This window comes from Saimiri boliviensis, chromosome 1 (assembly GCF_048565385.1).
Source record: "Saimiri boliviensis isolate mSaiBol1 chromosome 1, mSaiBol1.pri, whole genome shotgun sequence".
In the NCBI taxonomy this organism is placed as follows: Eukaryota; Metazoa; Chordata; class Mammalia; order Primates; family Cebidae; genus Saimiri; species Saimiri boliviensis.
Window position 1 is genome coordinate 231,484,519 of NC_133449.1, and position 25,502 is coordinate 231,510,020.

At 33.8% G+C, this 25,502-nt stretch overlaps 1 protein-coding gene across 2 annotated transcripts in view; it reads left to right on the top strand.

Moving 5' to 3' along the window:
• TBCA (tubulin folding cofactor A) overlaps nucleotides 1-25,017 on the top strand; it is a 73,816-nt gene extending 48,799 nt beyond the window's left edge. Inside the window, exons 2-4 of one of the 2 annotated variants that reach the window (XM_003920820.4) lie at nucleotides 15,919-16,024; nucleotides 23,073-23,159; nucleotides 24,760-25,017. In XM_003920820.4, coding sequence (XP_003920869.1) covers nucleotides 15,919-16,024; nucleotides 23,073-23,159; nucleotides 24,760-24,840 — 274 coding nt within the window. In that variant the 3' untranslated portion in view covers nucleotides 24,841-25,017. Of the gene's footprint in view, nucleotides 1-15,918; nucleotides 16,025-23,072; nucleotides 23,316-24,759 lie in introns of those variants that run through there. The other variant, XM_039467705.2, reaches the window with a different exon arrangement.
• Nucleotides 25,018-25,502: the final 485 nt, after the last annotated feature.

Sequence of the window (25,502 nt, forward strand, 5' to 3'; positions counted from 1 at the left end):
TACATTATTTACAAGATTGCTGTTGAAGATTTGATTTGTTTACACAAAGAAGCCCTAGAGTTATTTGTGTGAATTGAGAAAACAAGTTACACTTTTGCAAATTTATTACCTGATTTTAAATGAAATTAATTAGTCTTTCAAATCGTATGTGTAACTATTTAATTAATGGAAAATTTGAACTGCAGCTTAAAATTTTTGAAAACATTAAAAAATATTTCAAAATATTTATGAACTCTTAGAATAACATGGGCATGTACATTCTCCCACACACATCATAAGAGTTACTTTTTTCTAATCATAAATCATTTTCTCTAGTTTCTGAGAGATATGTCTTTTCAGATTATTTAAGATATGCAGTATCTATTACTACATTGTCTTTAGAATATTTCCTTAATACCATAGCATATAAAATAAATGAATGATTTAAGTTGCACAGGCCACAGTGACTAAAGGACCTTGCAATGCCTGGAAAATAAAATTTCCTACAGTGTACTATATGTATTTTTTAAAGACCATTCTCAATTTTCCAGGAATTAGAGTTTGGAAGAACAAGTAGTCCAGTAGGTTAAATCAGATGGTTGGGAATTTCAAAGTTCAGTTTCTCACAGCATTAAAACTAGATATTTAGTCTGTTTTACCATAATAAAAATGCTACCCATCCCCCACATAATTTGGTCTATTTCAGAAGTTTAAATTAGTGGATATTTGTTAATAAATGTTTAGAGATCTATAGATGACAAGTTTTATGTACTTATTTGTTCATAAACTCTCATTTAGTCAAGGTCCCAGTTTTTATTATAAGTGGTTATTTAGATAATGTTTTCTAATGAAGCTATCTTACTTTAAAATTACCTTTTTTAAAAAAATTGTAATACTTTATAGGATTGGTAGCCTGAGGACCATTGGACATTTATTACCATTCAGTTAATGTATCTAAGGTAAAAAAAGAAATTTCTAGTAGCAAAAGTTGAATTGGATTAAAAAAAAAACCTCATTTCATCAGCTATTATAATGTTACTATATAATTTTTCTAACTAAAGATTTTGCTTGATAATACACAAGGTGGTATAGCTAGTTACTTTCTACTAAAATGTGAATTCAGTTGTAAGCAAATTAGAATTTTTAAAAATTAGAATTAAAAAATTTTAAATTAGAATTTTGTAGGACAATTGTAATGTTCCTTGTCATTTTATTTAATATTAATTATACTAACATAGAGAGATATATACTAGTATTAGTTTCGCTATTGTTGATGCCACATTAAGATTTATTTAAACTAATTGTATTTAAATTGATATGATATTTTATTTTTTATAAATTGGAAATTTTGAATAGAATAGTTTATATTTAATTTTGTATAGAAATATACTTTAGGAATTTAGAAGTAAAACTGTATCAGTTATTAAAATCAGAATTTTATGTATTCCATTTTTGTCATTTTGGATTCCAAGTTGGAATCTGGTTCACTAGCTCTTAATACGCATGTTGAAAAAGTGTTCTTTGTTTAAAGTACCTTAAGAAGGGCTGAGTTAAAGTTTAGTGTGCTTCTTTACTGTAAGATCACTCAAAAGCTGTCATTTTGTGAAACCTTTAAGAGGGGAAGAGTATACAGTATTTCAAAAGCTTTATTTGTTCATAAAAACATTTTTACTTACATTTACTTTCACCACATCTATTAACATTTCTTTGAAGAGCATTCCTTTTTCCTCTGTAAAAGAAAGCAGTTGTTACCACATTTGAAAAATGGCAATTTGATTATGTTTACATTTAAAGGACAGCTTTTCCCCCATAAATAAGGTAAGTTAGTCAGCTTGCTGTAATTATAGCTCCTGTGTATTTTTTAAATCTCAAATGTTTCAGTTATTACTTACGGTTTTCAGGTTGACCAGAGAAAGGGATGTTTGTCATAGAGTATGATTATATATAATCATTATATTCTGTCCACAAAATCGGGATCCTGAAAGATTCTACCAAGTAATTCATTGGAAGTAGTTCGGGAAGACTACAGAACAACTTGCAAAAAGTTGTGATGTTCTTCAAATGTCATAAAAGATATAATTTATATATTTTTTATGTTTTTGTGAGATAAAATTAAGAGATTTTTCACGTTTTTACATGCTAAAACAATACTGTTCTGTTTATGCCTCCAATTGTGAAAATGCAACATTTTAAAACAATGTTTATTGACAAATTGAGGAAGTTAGACTATAAAATAACTATTTTACTCCTAGTAAGCAGGTAAAGAATAAAAGGTAAAAACATGTGATACAGAATAGACATTTTTAAACTACAGACTATAAATAAGGTGACTTAGACAAGAAAGATTTGGAGGGCTTCAGAATCTTTCCTCGCTGTTAAAATTGTGTCAAGTAGAGCTCTATATCAAGTACCATTACCAAATTTTATTTAAAAGTAGTAATTAAGCAGTTAAAGACTTATAAAGTAGTTTTTTCAATTCCAAATTTCAATGTGGTAAAGTACAAACTAAATATACATTGAAAGTGGACCCTTTAATAAATACCAAATCATCATATATGTATACCATCAGATAGGATTATTGTGTGAAAATTATTTGCAACTCTTGCATTTTTCTGAATGAAAATTAATAGTGATTATTTTGTCATTCTTTTGTACAAAAGGACTTCAATATCAGTAATATGAAAATAGAAGAACTCTTCATACATGCTTCTTCTTGAACCATTTTGACTTAATGAACAAAATCTTAGTTCAGTGCACTGTGTAACTACATTACATATCAAAGTGAGTCTGTATAAAGCTATCATTTCTCCTAATCCAACACAGAAGTCCCAGATTCTGCTGCTTAATTTTCTGATCAATAATTTTAAGAATAACTTGAGTTGATGGGTCACCAAGAATAATTGCTGTAGGAAATATAATTAAATAGAGCTTATTTTATAATTTGATAAAATTCACATATCCTAACTAATGCTAACTTTTATTATGCATAAGAAACTAAAGTCACTTCAAGTATTTTCTTCACCCATTTTACATAACATGATAATCAATATTAGTTTGAAATAACCACATAGCCCACCATCTGTCTGTTTTAGGCAAACAACTATTGCATAGAACATAATAGAATGATGATATTGAATATTCCTCTGCTAATACCCTAGTTTGCCAGTGTCCTCTTTCAGATGCTGCCTTAAATCCCTTTTGGATCTAAGTTACGTATAACAATTTTGGAAATAAATTGTCAATAATAAAACTACACGTTTAGATCATCCAAGGAATACTACTTATGTACCGTGTTTTAGGTTCTCTGCTTCTTTTAACGCATCTAAGGTAAACTTTTGTTTTTTAATCTTTTTATTTTTTTGAGACAGAGTACTCACTCTGTTGCACAGGCTGGAGTGCAGTGGTGCAATCTTGGCTCGCAGCAGCCTCTGCCTCCCGAGTTCAAGTGATTCTCCTGGCTCATCCTCCCAAGTAGCTGGGATTACAGGTGCCCGCCACCATGCCTGGCTAATTTTTGTATTTTTAGTAGAGACAGGGTTTTACCATGTTGTCCAGGCTGGTCTTGAACTCCTGACCTCAAGTGATCTGCCTGCCTCTGCCTCCCAAAGTGCTGGGATTACAGGTGTGAGCCACTACACCTGGCCAACTTGGCTTTCTTAAAAGCGTAATAACTGCATCATACTTTTGACTCAAGTTGAGCTTGCAGACAGCTTAGCTATTTTTCCCATGATACTCACAAGCCAGTCCTACTTTATCTAGTACTTGAATAGTCTTACTTAAAAACAAAACAAAACCCCTCACATGCAGAACTCTCTTCCATCCACCGGTGTTTCCTTCTGTCTTTCCCAGACTTAGCCAAACCAATTACAATAAATATCTAGTGACCGATATCCCGGAGGTTGTAAGACGAGAGCGTGATTACTATGTTGACAACTCAAGTTGGGAAGGGTATCATTTGAGAGAGAGATGATGATGAGCTCGGTTTGAAACCTGCTTCAGTTGCTGGTGGTGATATCTAAATAGAGATGTTATAAAGGCAGTTAGATATATGGGTATGGACAGAGGATAAAAAGTCAAATGTACAGAGAGGTTTGTGATTTTAGGTGATAATTAAAACTGTCAGAGTGTTTTGTATGGTGATGAAGCAGCTGTGGGAAGTGCTGCTGCTTTTTCATATAAACGCAAGCAGAAACTATTCACAGTGTCTTTAGCCCTTTTCAGTAGTACGTACTTTTTAATCTAACTCACATCTAAGAACCTTTGAAGGGTCTTTTAAGGGAAGTTTAGAGGATTTGTGAAATAATAAGTTTTATATTTGTGTTTTTTGAATTATTCATTCTAAGATTTATTCATTTATTAATCCTTGAGATTCGTAGTATTGAAAAGAGTGATACTGATTTTGTGTTTGGCATGCATCATTTTAGCTGTTTATAAAATATCTAACATTTTAAAAAATTAATTAAAGCACATATTCTACTTCAGCAGTTAATAAAACTTGAAACATCTCTAGTTAAATGGATTAATTAATGGGTACTGGGAAACTATAAGGTAACATACCATTAAATGAAACATTCATTTTCTTTCATTTAGGATACAATAAATTGAGAACATGTTGCTTCCAGTGGTGGGAACTGAGTGGCTGGGGGCAGGGTGCGTAGGTGTTGGGTCGCCTTTTCACAATGTATCCTTTTGTGCTATTCAAATTTTGAACCGTGGAATGATTTTACCTTGGGAACAGATCAAAGAAATTTAAATTTTGAAAATTGCTTCATTTACTTTAAACGTGAGATTGTATTTTATGGTAGAAAATATTGACACTCGAAGTTAGAAGTCATGATTTCGCATCCTGTTTTCATCATTTCCTGGACAGCTGGCCTTTCACTTCTTTGAATTGCAGATTCTCATTTGAAAAAGAAGCTGATGATAGTTGACCTGCTTACCGTACAGGATAATTATGAGTTATTTCATTCAGCAAATATATCTGTGAGGCATATATTCTGCTAGGTGTGATAGGAGATATATTTCCAGTCCTTGGAGGATTTATTTTTAAGTGTGGAAGTAGACAAAATTTCATCCTATTGTGATGATGCAGATAAATAGGATCCACAGTGTCAGCTTGGGAGAGTGGATGGATTGATGTTAGAGTGGTCCTCCTGGAAGACAAGGACATTTATTTGAGTTAAGTTTTGAGGAATGAGTTGGTTGGGAGAGGAAGAGGAGAGGAGACATTTTATTCAGAATAAGCAACATCTCCAGCCCTATCTCATTTTATGTGTGTTTCTGGGTAAAACAATTTTGTTTTAGGTTTTGTTAGGAGAGGATACTGTAGCAGGTTCTTCCTTAGTTTTGCTGACTGTTAAAATCTTGACTATAATTATCAAGAAGTTTGGGAATAGTGGAAAAATCTCACTTAGGACTTTCTAGTGACCATAAGGATTAGTGGAAAATGACTAAAACTCACTGAATTTTAACTATATACATTTTATTTTATAGACTATGAGCATTAAATCATCAGCTCCTGATGTCAACCTTCGTTCTTCCATACTAAGGAACTAGTGAGAATTCTAAATTAATGCAGTTGACTTGCATTTTTCTAATTGAGTAGACTTTTTCTTCCTGTATGGAAGTAGTAAGTGGATACACTTTTCCTGGTGCCATATCGTTTCCTTTGAAGCACAGTGAAACTTCTTACCCCTCATAATGACTTAATATCTAGCTACTTAGTTCCCATTCTCCATTAAGTTGCAGTTTATAGGCCTTGATATTTTATTATTTAACACCTAATATCCTGTAAGTTACAGAAGTACTTTGAAAATGTGATGTAGATAGAAGGTAATATTATTTATTCTGGATATTATCCTCTTGTTGCCACCATGATTATTAAAAACAAAGTGGATTTTTTTTTTTTTTTTTTTTTGAGACAGTTTTACTTTTGTTGCCTAGACTGGAGAACAATAGTGCGATCTTGGCTCACTGCAAACTTTGCCTCCCGGGTTCAATAGATTGTCCTGCCTCAGCCTCCCAAGTCACTGGGATTACAGACATGCACCACCACACCTGGCTAATTTTGTATTTTTAGTAGAGATGGAGTTTCTCCATGTTGGTCACATTGGTCTTGAACTCCTGACTTCAGTCAATCCACCCACCTCAGCCTCCCAAAGTGCTGGAATTACAGTTGTGAGCTACCATACCTGATCAAAAGCTAAAACAAATTTACACTATTTTAGGTCTAAGTGTGAAATATAGACTTTTACACAAAATTTATATGGAGCATTTTTTTAATATAGTGGAAAACATAAAACTGGGGATTGTATAGGTAATTTAATCTTTACTTCATGTTTATTTGTAGATAGGGAAAAATAAGAGGTACTTCAATTTCTAAATGATTTGTTTAGAATGAATTAGTCCAAAGTAGAAAAGCATTATTTCTGTACTTACAGAACAGTCTTTGCTGTTAGTGACTGTCACTTTAGATATTTTGGCTTCAAGTAACAGAAAACAAAACTGTATGTGCCTTAAACCATAATGATATTTATTATCTCCTACAATAAGAAAACTAGAAGCAGTATCCTTTTAGGGTTGGTTGATTCAGTAATTCAGTATTATCATCAAAGACTGGAGTCCTCTGACCAGATTGACCTGTCATTTTAGGCAGGATTTCCCCATGATCCCAGGGTGCCTGACACAAGTGGCAGGTGTAACACAGAAGTGACAATGTCCGGGTGAGAAAATGGATTATATCCTATTTAGGAGCAATGACAACCGTCTCAGAATTCCAGCAGGTGTCTCTTATCTAACTTTGGCCAAAATTGGGTCATTTGCACATGCCTAAACTATTGCTTGGAAAAGGGAGTAAAATCATTGTGATTGGTTTCTTCCTTTTGTGACATGATAAAAAGCCCCATAAAACTGCATACCTCAACCATACCATACCTTGGCTTTCTGTTGAAACCGCTCTCTATAACCCTGATGTGACAGGCAAGCAGTCCAAACCCATGCCATCTTGACCCCTGTGACATGTAATAAGTAACCAAAGTCTGTAATTTCCACCCTACCCAGGCAATGTGTAAACTAATGCTTATCTTGACTTCTGTGACCCACTTAAGTAACAATGGGAATGTCTGAAGCCCCTCACCCTCATCTCCACCCAGGAGGTGATGTACAGAACGTCCAAAGTCCACTGGCCCTCAGAATGTCTGAAGCCTCTCACCCCCACCCCCCACCCCCCACCCCCAAGGTGGTTTACAGGCATAAAAGGTCTTGACACCCTCCTTTCGGGGCCACAGGTTGGAGAGTCCTCCGTGGCTGCTGGCAATAAAGACCCTGCAATCTGGCATACTGTTGTCTTGGTGTTGACTTTCTATGCTCGATCCAGTACAACACTTTGAAGGGCATGACTTCTTGGCTGATCATAAACAAAACCGGATTCCGTTGGCAAGTAAGAAGTGGAGGGTTGGTTGCTGGGTAGATAACAATGCCTGCTGTAATTGAACACATTTAGACTTCTATGTTCAAATGTTTGAGAATTACTTAAATTAGTAGCTAAGGATATGGAATTTAACAGCTCTTTGGCAATTAACAAATGTTTGGACAAGGTACTGAAGCTCCATTAATTTTGATTTAGTCGTTATTAAAATTGGAATAATACTAGAATCTATTTGGTTTGTTTTGAGGACTTAAATGACATATGGGGCATTTAGCATGCTTTGGCACACTGCTTGGTTCTTAGTAAGTGATCAGTATGTGTTAGCTGCCTTTATCATTGTATTTAATTTTAATTTATCTTACGTGATTCAAGCTTTTGCCTAAATTCATTACATATTGTATTTCATGTGACACCAATATCATAACTGTCTGTTCTTAAACTATAACTGTTGAACTTCACCAAACAGCAAAAAAGCTTTAGGAGAGCAGATTTGGTGATACCCATTGGAAATGCTAAAACTTGAAATGTCATTCATCCAATCTGACTTCTTTCATCAGTGTTATTTTATCAATCTCTAGCTAAATTTCATTAGTAGTATCGGTTTTTGATCAGCTTCCTGGAATACAGTAACTTAGATTTTATTCATTTTTGAAATATTGATGTTTTCATTGTTATATTTTTATTGAAAGACTCTTAAAAACATTGTGGAAAGGAGAGATATCCAAGATGGCCGATTACTAGCAGCTCACAAATATCAATATTAATACTAAATTTAAATGGATTAAATGCCCCAATCAAAGACACAGACACGCAAATTGAATTAAAAAAAAAAAAGCATTGTGGAGAGGCATAATTAACAAGAGATTATAAAATGCAATAAAGTACCTACTAAAGGTCTGTTCATATTTTTAGTCTTTCAATTTAAGTTTCTTCTTTTCCATAATCTCTCACACAACACAAATCTCAAATATACTGTTCGTTTCTTCAGAGACAGGAGAGTTTGTCATCAGCTATATCAATAGAGGAGAACTGTATATAACAGGAAAAAGGAAATTATAGTAGAGGTTTCAAACAGGGACTTAATACAAGGAATTGATGACAGATGTTGGTGTAATTTTTATAAAATGCCAAACTATTAGCTGATCAGAAGTCATCTTACCCACTTTTTACAGTTTTTTTTTTTTTTTAAACTAAACATTATTAACTGCTTATTATGTTCTAGGCACTGTGGGAAGTATCCTGGCCAAAGAAGACTGTTTTTATAAGTCCAGGTTAAATGGATTCTCTTTTTTCACCAATTGCTTCATGTTACAGCCATAATCATTTGTTGCATGTGTGCATGTGTGAGTGTGTGTCAGGGGAATGGAGTTCCTGGAGTTTCTACTTGTTTTCATTTTTATAATTAAGAGAAAAAACATGACTTCTTTTTTTTTTTTTTTTTTTTTTGAGACGGAGTTTCGCTCTTGTTACCCAGGCTGGAGTGCAATGGCGCGATCTCGGCTCACCGCAACCTCCGCCTCCTGGGTTCAAGCAATTCTCCTGCCTCAGCCTCCTGAGTAGCTGGGACTATAGGCAAGCGCCACCATGCCCAGCTAATTTTTTGTATTTTTAGTAGAGACGGGGTTTCATCATGTTGACCACGATGGTCTCGATCTCTTGACCTCGTGATCCACCCGCCTCGGCCTCCCAAAGTGCTGGGATTACAGGCTTGAGCCACCGCGCCCAGCCCAAAACATGACTTCTTTATCATATCATTAATATCTTCTACATTATTAGTCATTGTCTTTGTTCCTTAAAATCTATTCCATCCTTCTTAAACATATTTCCATAAGAGCTCACACTAAGATCCTCATTTGGACTGATTGATTTCCAGGCCTGTAGCACAGTTTTAACCTTGGGATATATTTTTCCTTTGTTAGGGATTAAGTTGACAATGACTTCTTGGTTTCCGAGCTTCTTTTCTTGATTTGCATCTTTAGTTCGTTGGAGTATGTTAAGTAAATTTCTCAGAAAGGTGACATAGTAGATAAACTTTTTAAATTTTTCTATAACTAAAAACAGATTCCTTGGCCTGTAACTTCTTTCATTAGTTATTTACATAGCTTATTTATTGCCTCTTTGAAATTTTAACCAAAAGAGACATTCCTTTTTTAAATTGCAGACCCCCTGTCTTACCAGTCCTCCTTTAGGGCTTTTTCTCCATAGCACTTTTCATAATCTAAAATGCTAGTTTTCTTTATTTCCCTACTAAAAAGCGCCATAGGGCAGGGATATGTGTAGTTCACTTCTGATCCTTCCTTGGTACATAAAATCATACCTGGCACATAGTAGTTCTTTAATAAATAATTGTTAAGTCAGTTAATGAATTTTTTTCCTACCACCTTTTATTATAGTTATACATCTAGGTTATAAATCATTTTCTCCCTAAACTTTGAAGGGATTATACCATCTTCTGATACCTAGTGTTATTAATGAGAAGTATAAGTCAATCTGATTCTTCCTTTTACAAGTGACGTATTTCTTCTCTTTTTGAAAGGTTTAATTTTTATGGAGCTCTGGAAATTGTTTTTAAATTTTTGAGATGGAGTTTCACTCTTTTGCCCAGGCTGGAATGCAATGGTATGATCTTGGCTCACTGCATCCTCTGCCTCCTGGGTTCAAGCAATTCTCCTGCCTCAGCCTCCTGAGTAGCTAGGATTACAGGCACTTGCCACCAAGCCCCACTAATTTTTATATTTTTAGTAAAGATGGTGCTTCACCACGTTGGCCAGGCTAGTTTCAAACTCCTGACCTCAACTTGTCCTCCCACCTTGGCCTCCCAGAGTCCTGGGATTACAGGTGTGAGCCACTGGAAATTCTTCATGTACATAGATTTTTATTTTTGTTTTTTAAATGGATTCTGCTTACTTCTAAGAGATACTTATGAAGCCCTTTCAGTTAAGATTGCTTTATTTTCAGCTTTGGGAAAATTTCTTCTTAAAAAACAAATTCTTTATTTGCTTTGTTTCCACTCTATAACTGCTGTGGGTTATATAATGAACCTATCAGATTTATTTTATTTTCCTGTAGTGTTTCATTTCTCTTTTTAATTTTACTTTTTTGTGGTAAAAGTTTTAATATGCTTATTAATGTTTAAATGGTGAAATCTGGTGTATTTTCTTTGACTGAAATAAAATATCAAATAGTGGGCTAAAATAGGAGTAGATTGATTTAATATTTGCATTTTGTTGGTCACTAATAATCTAATGACAAAATTAGAGTTATCACATTAGTAGAAAAAGTAAGTGTTAGGAAATGATCACTGGTTGACGGGAAAAGGAGTTAATTTCACTATGCTATTTCACTATTATGCACTATGTATTTTAAAAAAATTTTAGGAAGAAAATATTTCATGTCTATAAAATTTATAGGTAGGAGTGTTCATCACAGTATTATTTATAATATGGGAATGAGTTAAATATCCAACAGAACAATGCTTCAATATGCTGTCATCTTAGTACTGTGAAATACTTCACAGTAACTAACAGCTATATTTTCAAAGAACATTGAATGACATTGGAAGTGATTTATTATCCAAATTATTGTTAATTATTAATATTATTGTATACTTTTTGAGACAGTCTTGCTCTGTTATTTGGGCTGGAATGCATTGGCACAATTATAGCTTACTGCATCCTTGACTCCCTAGGCTCTAGGGATCCTCCCATCTCAGACTCCTGAGTAGCTGGAGCTACAGATCCATGCCACCATGCCTGGCTAATTTAAAAATAAATTTTATAGAGATGAAATCTCGCCATGTTGCCCAGGTTGGTCTCAGACTCCTGGCCTCAAGTGATCCTCCTGCCTCAGCCTCCCAAAGTGTTGGGATTAGAGGTATGAGCCACTGCACCTGGCCCAAATTATTTTTTTATGTATCTAAATGTAAATTTTCACACACACATGTTAAGAGAAAAAGGCTAGTGGACAATACTCAAAATGTTAATATAGGTCCATAATCCCTTATTTTGAAAACCCTTGGACCCATATGTGTTTGTGATTTTTTGAATTTTATAGAAGTAATATATATTTCCATAATAGCATCTAGAAAAGTTCTCTGTAATCATACATAGTAATACTTCTGCAGTGATCATACACAGTAATACTTATGCAGTGAAACATGACTATTCACATTAAATGGTACACCTAAATTCTATAAATCATGTTACCTCATTTGAGGTCACACTTCACTGCTAAATGAGTTGTGGCTAATAACAAAACAATGTTATTTTTTTTTTTTTTTTTACTTTTTTTTTTTTTTTTGAGACGGAGTTTCGCTCTTGTTACCCAGGCTGGAGTGCAATGGCGCGATCTCGGCTCACCGCAGCCTCCGCCTCCTGGGTTCAGGCAATTCTCCTGCCTCAGCCTCCTGAGTAGCTGGGATTACAGGCACGTGCCACCATGCCCAGCTAATTTTTTTGTATTTTTAGTAGAGACGGGGTTTCACCGTGTTGACCAGGATGGTCTTGATCTCTTGACCTCGTGATCCACCCGCCTCGGCCTCCCAAAGTGCTGGGATTACAGGCTTGAGCCACCGCGCCCGGCAACAATGTTATTTTTTAAAAAACCTTTTGGGTTTCAGAATTATGTGTATTTTGCATTGGTAGTGATTAGGAGTGATTTTTGAAATACTAGTTTTTATAATTTATTTTTATAAATATGTACATATGTACATTATAGAAAAATATCTTAGTTACAAATTTTAAAATACATACTTGTCTTTCGTTTTCTTGTAAAATCTTAGGCTTTCCTACACATGAGAAAAGAGCCAAATTCACCAGAAGTTATTAATTAATTGATTCAACAAATATTTATCCAATAACTACTATTTTAATAAGCATAAAGATACTCAACCTTATTAGAGAAATATTTCAAACTGTAATAGAAATACTATTTCACACTCTTCTGATTGTCAGAAGTTTAATAATTCTGACAATCTCAGTTCACCAGGATGCCAAGAAGTAGGAAATTTCATACACTACAGGTTGAATATCAACTGATGAAACTACTTGGAAAGCAATTTGATGATATTTACTGAAATTCAAGTTGTATATATACTTTATAAAACCTCTTCAGCATCTGACTTGTCATCAGTACATTGATTTGTATCGTATAACAGTGGAACCTTTATTATTTCTCATACCACATTTTACCCTAGCCTTTATTCACTATAGTTTTACATGATGGTATTACTGGGTTCTCACTAAATGAGTGACTTTTTTTTCTTTTTCAGGGCAATACATGCTATTCAATAACTTTGTTTCCTGGGCCATTTCACAAAATAGAACTTTTTAAGCAAAAATATAATTTGTGTTTAGTTTGATATGTCAATAACTATGCAAATATGCAGCACCTTTACTTATCTCATGTGATAGGTAGTTAAGTAACTCTATAGTGTTGCTGGAGCCATTGCTGCTGTTTTTCATAGACAAGCACAGTGAAGTAGGATGGCTTGCATTATCAATCAGAATTATCTGTGGGCCTGGGCATAGAATCCTCTTCTGTTGTATACTTCTTCAGAAGTCACCATGTTGTTCTTATTGCTCAATTTTTGTGAATCACTTTTTTCTGCTTCAGAATTGTTTTATAAATATATATTTCTATCTTTAAATTGAAAATATTAAAAGATGACAGTGAGATTTCTAGACTCAACTTTTTATTCATTCAGGCAACACTGAGTGCCTACTATGTAAGAGGATCAATTATACAATATGACTACAACCTAGTCCTCTCTTCAAGGAACTTAAGACCTAGCAAGTAAATGGCTTCAGTATAGTGTGTTGATGCTAATATGGTTAAGTAGGTGTTGGACAGAATTAAGTGGAAGTCTTTCAAGTCAGGTATCAGCAACCCTTTTTTGTAAAGGACTAGATAATATATTTTAGGTTTTGGAGGCCATATGGTTCTACCACAACTACTTTTCGCTGCTCTTGTTGCATGAAAGCAGCCATAGATTATATATATGTGTTCCAAGAAAACTTCATGAATATTAACTTTGAATTCCATATTTTCATATGACAATTATTTTTAAGAAGTTTTAGCCATTCAATAATGTAAAAACTGTTCATAGCTCTTAGATTATACAAAAACAGATTACAGAACAGATTTGGCTTCCTACCAAATCTGTTACCCCTGTTTAAGTCTTTGAATATAAGATGTTATGGAATGGGCCTCTCTTTGATAGCCTATCCAATTCCAGCTACTTTTCATTACTAGGGGAGTTTAGTAACACACCAGGTTTAGAAGTATTGAAAGTCTCATTGTGAATCCAGTAGTTTCTGAATATTCTTGATATTCTGAATAATAATCAAGATTATATAATAATAATGATAATAAAACAACAATAGTAATACTGTTGCATTGATGATATGCTCACAGGTTCCAAACTCTAAGGCTTACAGAGACCAAGGATAATGCCTGACTGTTAATGAAACAGGGGCTTATGTGAATTGGGGCATAGTAATAGCACATAACCCTTCTACAAGAGAAAACAGCTACCACTTAGCTTCCTCCAGTAGTGGGAATACAACCCCCATGTTGTAAACATCCAAGAGAAGCCAGAAATTCAGATATATATGTCAAATCTTCTAGCTTTTTAATGTGACAACACAGTTTTTTTAAAAAATATTCTTTCTTTTTAACATTGTGAGTCAAATAAAATCATGTTTAGGTTTCATTTAAGCAGCCTGGCAGTTTGCCATCTCTGCCCTAACAAGTTTCTTTTACTATTTAAAAGGAACTTTTAGAGAAGTATCTTTAATGATATGCATTAATGATTTTATTCTAAAATTTTATATCTCAAGTGATATTTTAATATTGAAAATTATTATTAAAAGTTTTAAATGATAAATCATTGCAGATTTCTGTATCTAACATTCACATGTTTCATTTGTCATGCTTGAATGGGTCAGTACTTGCAGCTTTCCCCTGAAGTTGACTTTGTGGTCACAGCTCTTTTTACCCTTTTTGTCAACAGCTTTATTGAGATTTAATTCACATACCATACAATTAACCCATTTTAAATCTACAATTTATTGACTTTTGGCATAGTCACAGAGTTGTGCAACTGTCACCACAGTCATTTTTAGAACATGTTCCTTACCCCCAAAAGAAACCTTATGCCCTTTAGCTATCACCCTTCCAATTCCCCTGTTGTCCCCAGTCCTAGGTAGCCACTAATCTACTTTACATTTCTATAGATTTGCCTGTTCTGGATATGTCCTATAATAAAATCACATAATATGTAGCCTTTTATGTCCGGCTTCTTTTTTACTTAGCATGTTTTCAGGCTTCATCCACATTGTAGCTTGAATCAGGACTTCATTTTTTTTTTAATTGCCCAGTATTCCATTTTATGGATATACCACATTTTCCATTGGTTATTGGACTTCCACATTTTGCCTGTCATGCGTAATGTTGCTGTAAACATTCATAGACATGTTTTCTGTGGGCATATATTTTCATCTTTCTACGGTATATACCTGGAAATGGAATTGCCAGGACATATGGCTACACCATTTAACTTTTTGAGGAATAGTCAAAACTTTTCTAAAGCTACTGCACTAGTTTTGATTGCAATCAGCAATATTTGATGGTTCCAGCTAGTCTACATCCTTGCCATCTTGCCAACAGCCAGATGGAGTAAGCTATTTTTAATGCATATGGGCTATGAAAGCTTTTTCTTCTGCTCTTTAGATACTGTGTATGTAGAAATGTTAATATTTTCTTGGACTATTCTTTTATATTAAAGCTTTAATAAACCAGAATTAGGGAGATTAAACTATTATGCTTAATTTAATTTGGATTATCTAAGGGATAATCAGAATTTTACATTGCAGTATTTCATATTGTTGAAACGTTTCCCAATGTACTTTCTTTTTCAATACATTTTCTTACTTTAGTAAGTTTCCACCACTTGTCTGTGAGAGAACTACATCTAAGTTATCTATCCCAGCTCCTTGCACACGGAAAGTCTGGCATAAAATTAAGTGCAAACAAATACTTGTTAAACAATTTTGTTGTTAAAAGTAATCCAGTCTTTCTTTGTTTTGGATTTGACATGCTATCTACTGAATTTTTCCCTGCCAGTAAACTGAGCTTTTACCATTGTGCTGTTTCAGATACATGTTTGGAAGACATATTAAAAAAAAAAAAAAAAGTCAGTTGTATTAGTATATACTAATGTTTGAGTATGGCCTTCATATTGTAATTATATACTGAAGTGGGTTTTTAATTTAAAAATTAAGAATTTCATGCTTTGATAGATTGTGCTTATGTTAGGCAGGTATAGAACTTAAGAGCATGAGTATCATACCTATATCTATGACTAAACTGTTTTTCTTCTGTTCTCCCCTCCCCCATCTAGTGTATCTACTTTGGTATTTTAAATATAATGTTTTATATTTACACAGTTTCTTTGTTTCTTATGGTCTAGAGAGAAAGCTAATTTTCTGAAACATTTTTGGCTTTTTTTATAGATTAGTCAAAGAAAAAGTGATGTATGAGAAAGAAGCAAAACAACAAGAAGAAAAGATTGAAAAAATGAGAGCTGAAGATGGTGAAAATTATGATATTAAAAAGCAGGTAAAATTATAAATAACAATAGCTAACATTTACAGAATGCTATATTAACTAATGTAGTTTTTAAAGGAGTCCTCTGACTGAGATGATATTGTTATTTACTTTTTTACTATTAAAACTTCCATTTAAAGATAAGGAAACTCAAACATAGGTTAAATAAATGCCCAAATCACAAAATTGCTAAGTGACATAGCTGTGGTTTTGTTTTGTTTGTTTTGTTTGAGGCAGGGTCTCACTCTGTCATCCAGACTGGAGTGCAGTGGTATGATCATGGCTCACTGCAGCCTTAACCTCTGGGCTAAAGTGATCCCCTCACCTCAGCCTTCCAAAGTGCTGGGATTACAAGCATGAGGCACTGCACTTGGCATAGTTAAGATTTGAACACAGGCATTCTGGCTCTAGTATCTGTACTCTTAACCACTGAACTCTACTACCTTTCCAATTTTAAGTATCAAATATAAAAATGGACTAATCTTATATTACTTACATATTTAAATTCACAAATATTTTCTCCAAACTGATGTGAAGACCACCAAAATTAAATATGTGTTACACTTTTCAATGGCACTTCTGATTATCTGGATGACAGATTTCACTGGCCTTAACATTGCACACAAGGCTTTTCTTGATTTTGACATCTGCTTATCTAACCTCATTTCCTACCAATCCCTATCTGGACCTCTTAGGTGCCTTTTAGCTCCCTGAACATGCCCTTTCTTTGCCTGTGAAATTTTGCATGTCTGTGATGCTCTTACTCATGGCCTTACCTACCCTCTCTTTATTAATTTCTGTTCTTCCTTGAGGTTTCTTCTATACTCACCTCTAGACTGAGTTAAGTGTCCCTCCTTTTTACTCCCGTATCACTTTCTTTATTCCCATGATAGCGTATATTGAACATTCATTCTCAGCTGACACTAGCTTCATAATTCCTTGAGAAAATAGAGGTTATTAGGGAACTTTCTCATATTCTTACTACAAAATCTATCAACTTAACCTGCATCCGTACCACCTTCCTTCCTGTAAGAGTGGATTATGTGCCCTAGCCCTTGTTAATCAGTGACCTTGTTATTACTCTTTTTTCCTTTGTCTTACGTACCTCAGTAGCATTTGACACAGGTTACCACTTTCACCTTGAAACTTGACATATCTTCTGAGGTTTTCAATATTAAAATACTGATTTCACACTAACCCAACCTACTCCCTCAAACAAAAAACTATTTCTTCTTTCTTTTTCTCATCTCAGTAAATGGTACAACCACTCACCAGATACCCAAGCCAAAAATTTAGTTAGTCCCCTCTTCATATTTTTCTCTCTTTCTAATAATCACATCTAATATCAGCATCTCCTATATCTTTCTCTTTTCTTTTTTTTTTTTCTACACATTATAAATGTTTAGCTAAGTATTTCTTTTTTTTTTTTTTGGATGCTCTTGCAAATGGGATTTTTGTTTTGTTTTGTTTTGCTTTCCACATACCATATTTGTTGTTAGATACAAAATGCAGTTGATTTTTTTTGTATGTTGATCTTGTAACCTGCAAACTCACTTTGCTGAACTTACTTATTAGTTCTACAATTATATTCGTTTTCTTTCTTAGACCTATTGTGAATTACATGGATTGATTGTCAAATATTTAACCATCCTTGCATACCTAGAATCAATCCTACTTGATACTGGTATATAAATAATTCTTTGTATACATTGCTGAATTCAATTTGCTAATTTGTTGAGGCAGTTTTCTTTTTTGTGCTGTCTTTGTATGGTGTTGGTGTAAGATTAATACTGATTTCATAAAATCATTTGGGAAGGGTTCCCTTCTTTTCTGTTTTCTTGAAGGATTTGTTTAAAATTGATGTTGTTATTTAAATGTGTGGTAGACTTGTCTATTGAAATTGTCTGGGCCTGGAGAGCTCTTTTGTAGGATCTTTTAAATTACAACTTTATTCAGCAGAACATTGGGGGGAAAAGTATTTTTTAAATTAACAACAAATAAATTACAGCTTCAGTTTCTGTAGTGATTGATTAATAGGACTATTTAAATAGTTAAGTTTGGGTAGTTGGTAGTTTTTAAGGCATTGGTCCATTTCTTCCAAGTTGTTTAATTTATGGGCATGATGAACAGTATTTTCATTTATTTATAATATTTTTTTCTTTTAATAGTTACAGGATCTGTAATATCTTCTATTTTGGACTGCTTTGGGTGATTTGTGCCTTTTCACTTCATCTCTGTCTTGCTAAACATTTATCAGTGTTTTTTTTTTTTTTTTTTCTTTTCAAGACACCAGCCTTTTGGGCTTTTGATTTTATTACTGTTTTTTTTGAGACAGGGTTTCACTGTGTCCCCCAGGCTGGGGTGCAGTGGTGCATTCATGGCTCACTGCACCCTTAACCCCCCAGGCTCAAGCAATCCTCCCACTTTGGCTTCCCAAGTAATTGGGACTATAGACGTGTGTTACCATGCCTTGCTAATTTTTTGTAGAGATGGGTATTGCCATGTTGCCCAGGCTAGTCTCAAATTCCTGGGCACCAGCGTTCTGCCTGCTCCGACCTCCCAAAGTGTTAGGATTACAGGCATGAGCCACTGCACTCAGCCAAAACCAGCTTTTTGTTTCACACAGTTTTGTCTATTGTTTTTCTGTTTTTAATTTCATTGATTTCTACTCTTATTATTATTTCCTTCCTTCTGCTTGTTTTAGGTTTATTTTCTCTTCTTTTTCTAGGTTCTTGAAACAAGAACTTAGATTATTAATTTCAGACCTTTCCTTTTTATTAATGTAACCATTTAGTGCTATAAATTTCCCAACAGACACTGCCTTAGCTGCATCTCATAACATTTGACATGTTGTATTTTCATTTCCATTTATCTATGTATTTTTGTTGGCCCATAGGCTACTTACAAATATGTTGTTTAATTTCTAGGTAGGGATTTTCCTTCTTTCTGTTATGATTTTTAATTTTACTCCATTATGGTCAGAGAATATATTATGTAGGATTTCAGTTCTTTTCAGTTTGTTGGGGTTTTTCTTATTGTTGGGGTGTTTTGATCCAGAATATGGTTTACTTCAGTAAATATTTCATGGGCACTTGAAAAGTATTTGTATTCTCTTTACTTATTAGAACATTGTATTCTCCCTTCTGAGGTAGAGTGTTCTATAAAGGTCATTTATACCTTGTTCGTTGGTGGTGTTCAGTTCTTTTGTATCTTTACTGATTTTTATCTAATATATCTATCAATTGCTGAGAGTGGGGTATTGAAATCCGCAGCTCAGTATATGGATTTGTCTGTTTTTCGTTTCAGCTCTATCAGTTTTTGTTTTATGTATTTTAAAGCTTTGTTGTTTAATGTATACACATCTGCTATCACTGTGTTTTCTTGGTAGATTCTTTATCTGTAATAATTTTTTTTGCTTTGAAGTTTACTTTATCTGATATTAGTTTAGCCACTCCTGATTTTTTGGCTTTTTAGAGGCAAGGTCTCTCTCTTTCGCCTAGGCTGGAGTACATTCTCACGATCATAGCTCTTTGTAATCTCCCAGCTCCTAGACTCAAGTGATCCTCCTGCCTCAGCCTCTTGAGTAGCTAGAACTACAGGCATGTGCCACCACACTCACCTAATTTTCTTTTTTGTAGACAGGGCTTCACTGTGTTGCCCAGGCTGGTTGCAAACTGCTGGCCTCAAGTGATCTTCCTGCCTTGGCCTCCCAAAGTGCTGGGATTATATAGGAATAAGCCACCATACCTAGCCCTGATTTTTTAAATTAATGTTTACATTACATATTTTTCCCATCCTTTTATTTTTTTTTATTATGTTTGAAGTGAGTTTCTTATAGACAGCATATTATTGGGTCTAATCCACAAATCTCTGCCTTTTAACTAGTGTATTTACATAATTTACCTTTAAAGTAATTATTGATACATTAGAGCTTAAGGGCCCAAAGATCTTTTTTTTCTTTGACTTAAGATTCTTCTTACAATCTTACCCATTTGACAATAACCACAAAATACAAGTCAAATTGATTTTTGACAGGTGAGTGCATTAATATTTTACTATTATCTTAAGGAAAGACTTAACCATTATTCCAGTAATCTCTGGATTTCTGTAGAGCTCAGTCTAGCAAACTGATGCCATTGGTTGCAGAGGCAGCCAATAGCCAATATTAGAGTATTTATTGATTATTATAGCTATAGGTATAGCTAGCTTCTGATGGATGATCTGGATTCTTAAAGAAGCTAGAAACCTCATCGCAATCAAGCAATAACTTAAGAGCTTGATTGACATTGGCCAGATTATTTCACAGAACTCTTCCTTCTGACAAAATGAAGATCTGCCAATTAGGATATTTCCTTTTCAATTTATATATGTTTGATTCTAAAGGAAATTGATTAGATTTTAGGTTCAGCCATTTATTCATTGTTTTAACCTGAACCTTGCTAACTAACTCCCAACTTCCATTTTACTGAACAAATACCCCTTATAAAACCATAACTTGTTTTAGAAACAATTAGACATCAGTTAGGATGGCATCCTGTTGTGTTTGTTCCTCTAAGGTTCTTTGCACCTCCCAATCTGTGCCAAGATCCTGTGTTAAGCTCAGACTTATCATAGGCAACGTTAGAATATACTGACAGTTGATTTGACAGTATTATCAACAGAGGCACAATTCATTTGAATACTACCTCCCAAGGGAAACACTTTGAAAGATAATATTCGTTTAGCTAAGTTTAGGTGTTTTGGCAGGTATCTTTACGTATATAATCACACCTTATATACTGTTTTTAAAATCATTCCAGACAGTTGCAATTCATTGTCCCAAGGTAAAATATTATGGCTCTGATGAAGATGTGGTTTGTGGATTCCAAATCATAGTCATCACTGTGTTTCTTTGGCTCTCTGTGTCATGATCTTCTTGAAGCAATCTCAAATGTTTGTTTTCATGTTAATACACCTAGACTTATGGATTGGAGGACAGAGACCTTTTCTTTTTCATTTTTGTATCCCCAGTACCTGGCATCTAGAGGACATAACGGTAAACGTATAGAGTGAATTGGGGTAGTATATGGGAGAGCTTGAGCTTTGGCCCTGTGTAAGTCAGAGTCCTGCTCTGATAGACTGAGGATTCTTGATCTGTAATAATAGATAGAATTATAATGAATAGAAGTTATTTTGGATGGCACTGTTTAAAGGTTTTTTTGGTGGCTAAAGGATAAAAAAATTTTTTTTACAAATACATTTTTTGACTTGTCATGGATTTGACCTACTTCTTTATATTTATTTCATCTTGTTTAATTCCTGTAACCATTCTGAAGGGAATTCCATAGGAAAGGAAATATGAATAATTCAATATGAAATGTTCCTATCACTGGTTTTTCGCATATATTCAAACTAACCAGATACACAAAAGTAATTTAATGGCAGTGATTAATAGTATGATTAGCTCTGAAGTGAAGTCATGATGTTATGTTTGAAATCTTCAACATGTGCCTTATTAGTAAATGAGGTTTAAGTTCAGCAATGGATTTCCACCTGAGAAAATAGGTGTGAGTCAAGAACTTCTTTGTATGTTGTAATTCAGATTTTAGTTTTCAGTATAAGCTATGACAAAACTATTGGAGAAAGGAAGAAGGTACTGGGACTTAAAGTTTCTATTAAAATACAGTATTATTGGCCGGGCGCAGTGGCTCAAGCCTGTAATCCCAGCACTTTGGGAGGCCGAGGCGGGTGGATCACGAGGTCAAGAGATCGAGACCATCCTGGTCAACATGGTGAAACCCCGTCTCTACTAAAAATACAAAAAATTAGCTGGGCATGGTGGCGCGTGCCTGTAATCCCAGCTACTCAGGAGGCTGAGGCAGGAGAATTGCCTGAACCCAGGAGGCGGAGGATGCGGTGAGCCACGATCGTGCCATTGCACTCCAGCCTGGGTAACAAGAGCAAAACTCCGTCTCAAAAAATAAATAAATAAATAAATAAAATACAGTATTATTACCATTAAATTATATCATTCCTTTTTATTTTATATGAGCTTGATAATCTCCTCAGTAAAAAGCTCACATTTTCTACCCATTTCTTTGAAGGTATTTGACCAAACATTATTTTTTGGAAATGAATGTTTAGATGATCTCTGTTCCTTTCTGAGAATAGTTTGAGGAAATGAAGCTTTCTACTACCCTAAGTAAAAGCCCTATTTGAAGTCCAACATGTGGCACTAACTTATGTACTCTTATCAATTGGGTTTCCCTGTCATTGATTTTATTTTTTTTTTAATGATTTGATTTGTTGTAGTCAAGTTTTGAATGATGGATTTTACGTCCAGAAGTTTCCTCTAGAATACATATTTCTTTGTTTAATTCTGTAGTGCCTGTCATCAGGAGGAATAGGCAAGAAGTTTAGATTCAGAGGGGTGCCACATTGGTAATTTGGCTCACATTGCATGGGGAGAATAATCTCTTTCCTAAAATGAAGCACGAGGATAAGTAATAACTTTTTATGCATGATAAGCATCAAAAATATGAACCTGCTGGCCTTTGCTTTTCATTTTTCTTTACCTCTCTCTTTCAGTGTGAACCTCCTGCAGTGTGCACACAATGTGATCAATAACTCAATAACTTTTTTCATGCAGTAATTATCTCCATGTGATATTATCTGAACACTGTTTTTCTTTATTACTCAAGAGATGCAGGAGATATTTATGTAGCCAGCTGATCCCATTTTGGATAAAGGTTCTTTGTGACAGTAGGGAGAGATAGTTTATTTTAAATAGCCTTTTAAAATAAATGCACTATGAAAACCTTTTCCAGTTAACTTTCACTTAGCATGAGAAGGTGATTACCAGAAAGATTTAGTTCTGAAACTTGTACTTTGTAGGTTTTACGGTATGATGGTCTTTCTTTCTAACTTCTAATAATCACAATTTAAGTTAAAATATTGAACCATTTAACATAACCATAACTTTTTTCTGATTCTTCATAATAAGTATATATTTACCAATGTATGAGCTAAACACATACAAGTTCTGCCGTCTCTGAACATCTCACAGAGATTCTCATTCTAGGTAGAGATCCTACAAGAATCCCGGATGATGATTCCAGATTGCCAGCGCAGGTTGGAAGCTGCATATTTGGATCTTCAACAGATATTAGTAAGTAAAGACTTCTGTGTCTTATATTTAAAAACTTTTTTTTCAATCCAGTACATGGAAAGCCAAAAGTTTAAATATTTAACACTGAGAATTAGTGGTGATATTTCTTATTCACTTGCCCTTTGTGCTACTACATTTTAAAATAATTAATGGTGTTTAAATTGTGTTTTGAGTTATGTTCCTGTAAAAGTACTATTTTCTGCCATGCTTCTTCAGTTTACTAAAATTTAGCTAGTTAAATTTATGATAGTACCAGTATTGTCCAGCAATGTCTTGATTATTTGATTTTCATACATAACACATTGAGGATGAGTTGACTGACTGAAGTTTTAAAAGAACTAATGTTTCAAAAGAATTTGGGCTCTCATTAAAAGGATCTGAAATTATTTCACATTCAAACCTAAATCAATTTGAGAGGGGGGAAAAACCTGGTAATTTAAGTAGTCCCCTCATATTAACTTAGAGTTGGATAACACTTATACTTGCTGGTATAAATGCCTTGTGATACACAAGGTAGATAAAGCAGGAAATAATAACTGTTAAAATACTATCTAAGACAAGGGAATCACCATTTGTATTTCTTGACAGTTTAAATGCTTTTTTTCTCTCATGAATTTAGTAGTTGAGAAAGTAATAGAAATTGCTTGAAAAAAATAATGGTTTTGGATGATATGTTTGTGTGTGAGGAATGGTATCTCTGCCCTTGAAGAGCTTGTATTTACTAATAGAAAACAAAGATGTGTTTAAGGTGTAATGCAGAGGTTTAAAAATTCTTACCTATAGTTTGAGCTAAGCAAAATCTCCATCCTTTTGCTTTACGTTTTCATATTAATTTCACACATACTTTATTTCATCTACTCTCTGTTTGTATATCTCCATCTTTTATTGACCTGACATAAATTGCTAACCATAGCTTCGTTTAAAAATCAAACAAAATTTTCTATGTAGAGAAATTCAGATTATATTATTTCATTTGTCTGTTATCAATACAATATATTAGTAAAAGTTTCCTGTATATCATTATTATGGAAAAACTCAATCTTTAAATATCAGAAAATAAACGATGTATTTTATTTTATTTAGTGTAAGGTATATACCCATTAGCAAGCAGGCAATTCATTTGTTTAATTCAAAGATTATATTTAACTCTGTAGTGACATCAGAAGCCTTCTTTGTCATTGTGAATAATTGGAGGATTATTTTGGCCTAAATGCTGTTTAATATATGTAACATGTTAGTACATTTTCCTTTTATACTTTGCTCTTTTGTATGATGATGATGGATCAACAAAATGAGAATAAACTTTTCTGAGGTTTTTAATTTAATTTACTTAATGCTGATAGTTTTAGATGACTGTGTTATTCACTTATTATATGAGAATATATACAGTGAAACAAAACCACCAGTTATTTATTCCTTTCCTTGTAAAGAAGCAGCAGAATGTGGGAAACCTGTGGAATTACAATATATTTAGATGAGGCTTGGGATTTTTTCCTTTTAATTTTTTAGTGATTTACATTGATGGTTTGTAATTTTGAGTAAATAACAAAGTACTGAACTTTGAAAAGGATAAACTTAATTTTATTGTATTTCATTTTAGGAAAATGAAAAAGACTTGGAAGAAGCTGAGGAATATAAAGAAGCACGTTTAGTACTGGATTCAATGAAGTTAGAAGCCTGAAACTTTTCTTGTATGGGGTGGTTTTTACATTAAATCCTGGGGTTCATTTTACAATTCATTATTTTTAACCACTGCTGTGTGTTAAAGTAGTATGAGAATGTGATTGTTTTTCTCTGGTTACATACATATTTCTTTGTCTAATTCAATATGTCAAATAAATGAGTATATCTAATAAAATTGTTTATTTCTTACTTTATAAAATTTTTTAATTAACCTTTTATCATTAAACCACATAGAGTTTATGACAGAGAACTATAATCTGTTAGGTTCTATTCGAAGTCTATGTATTTTGCTTCATAAGCATGGATTGAGTTTTAAAAATGGGATACCATTTTTTCAGATAAGAATCCAAATTTTAGCCAGGTGTAGTGGTGCATGCTTGTATTCCCAGCTACTGGGGAGGCGGAGGTGGGAGGATTGCTTGAGCCGAGTAGTGTGAGGATATAGTAAAATATGATTATGCCACTGTACTCCAGCCTAGGCCACATAGCAAGACCCTATCTCTAAAAGATTGCATTTTAAGCAGTTTATTTGGAGTGGAGTACAACTGATACAAAAGAAAGAACTCTCTTCGGATAAGCCTCACATAAGGTCTTCACAGTGAAAGTCTAACATTTCCATTACTGTAAATGAATGAGAAACATTTAAATCTTTTTCCAGGA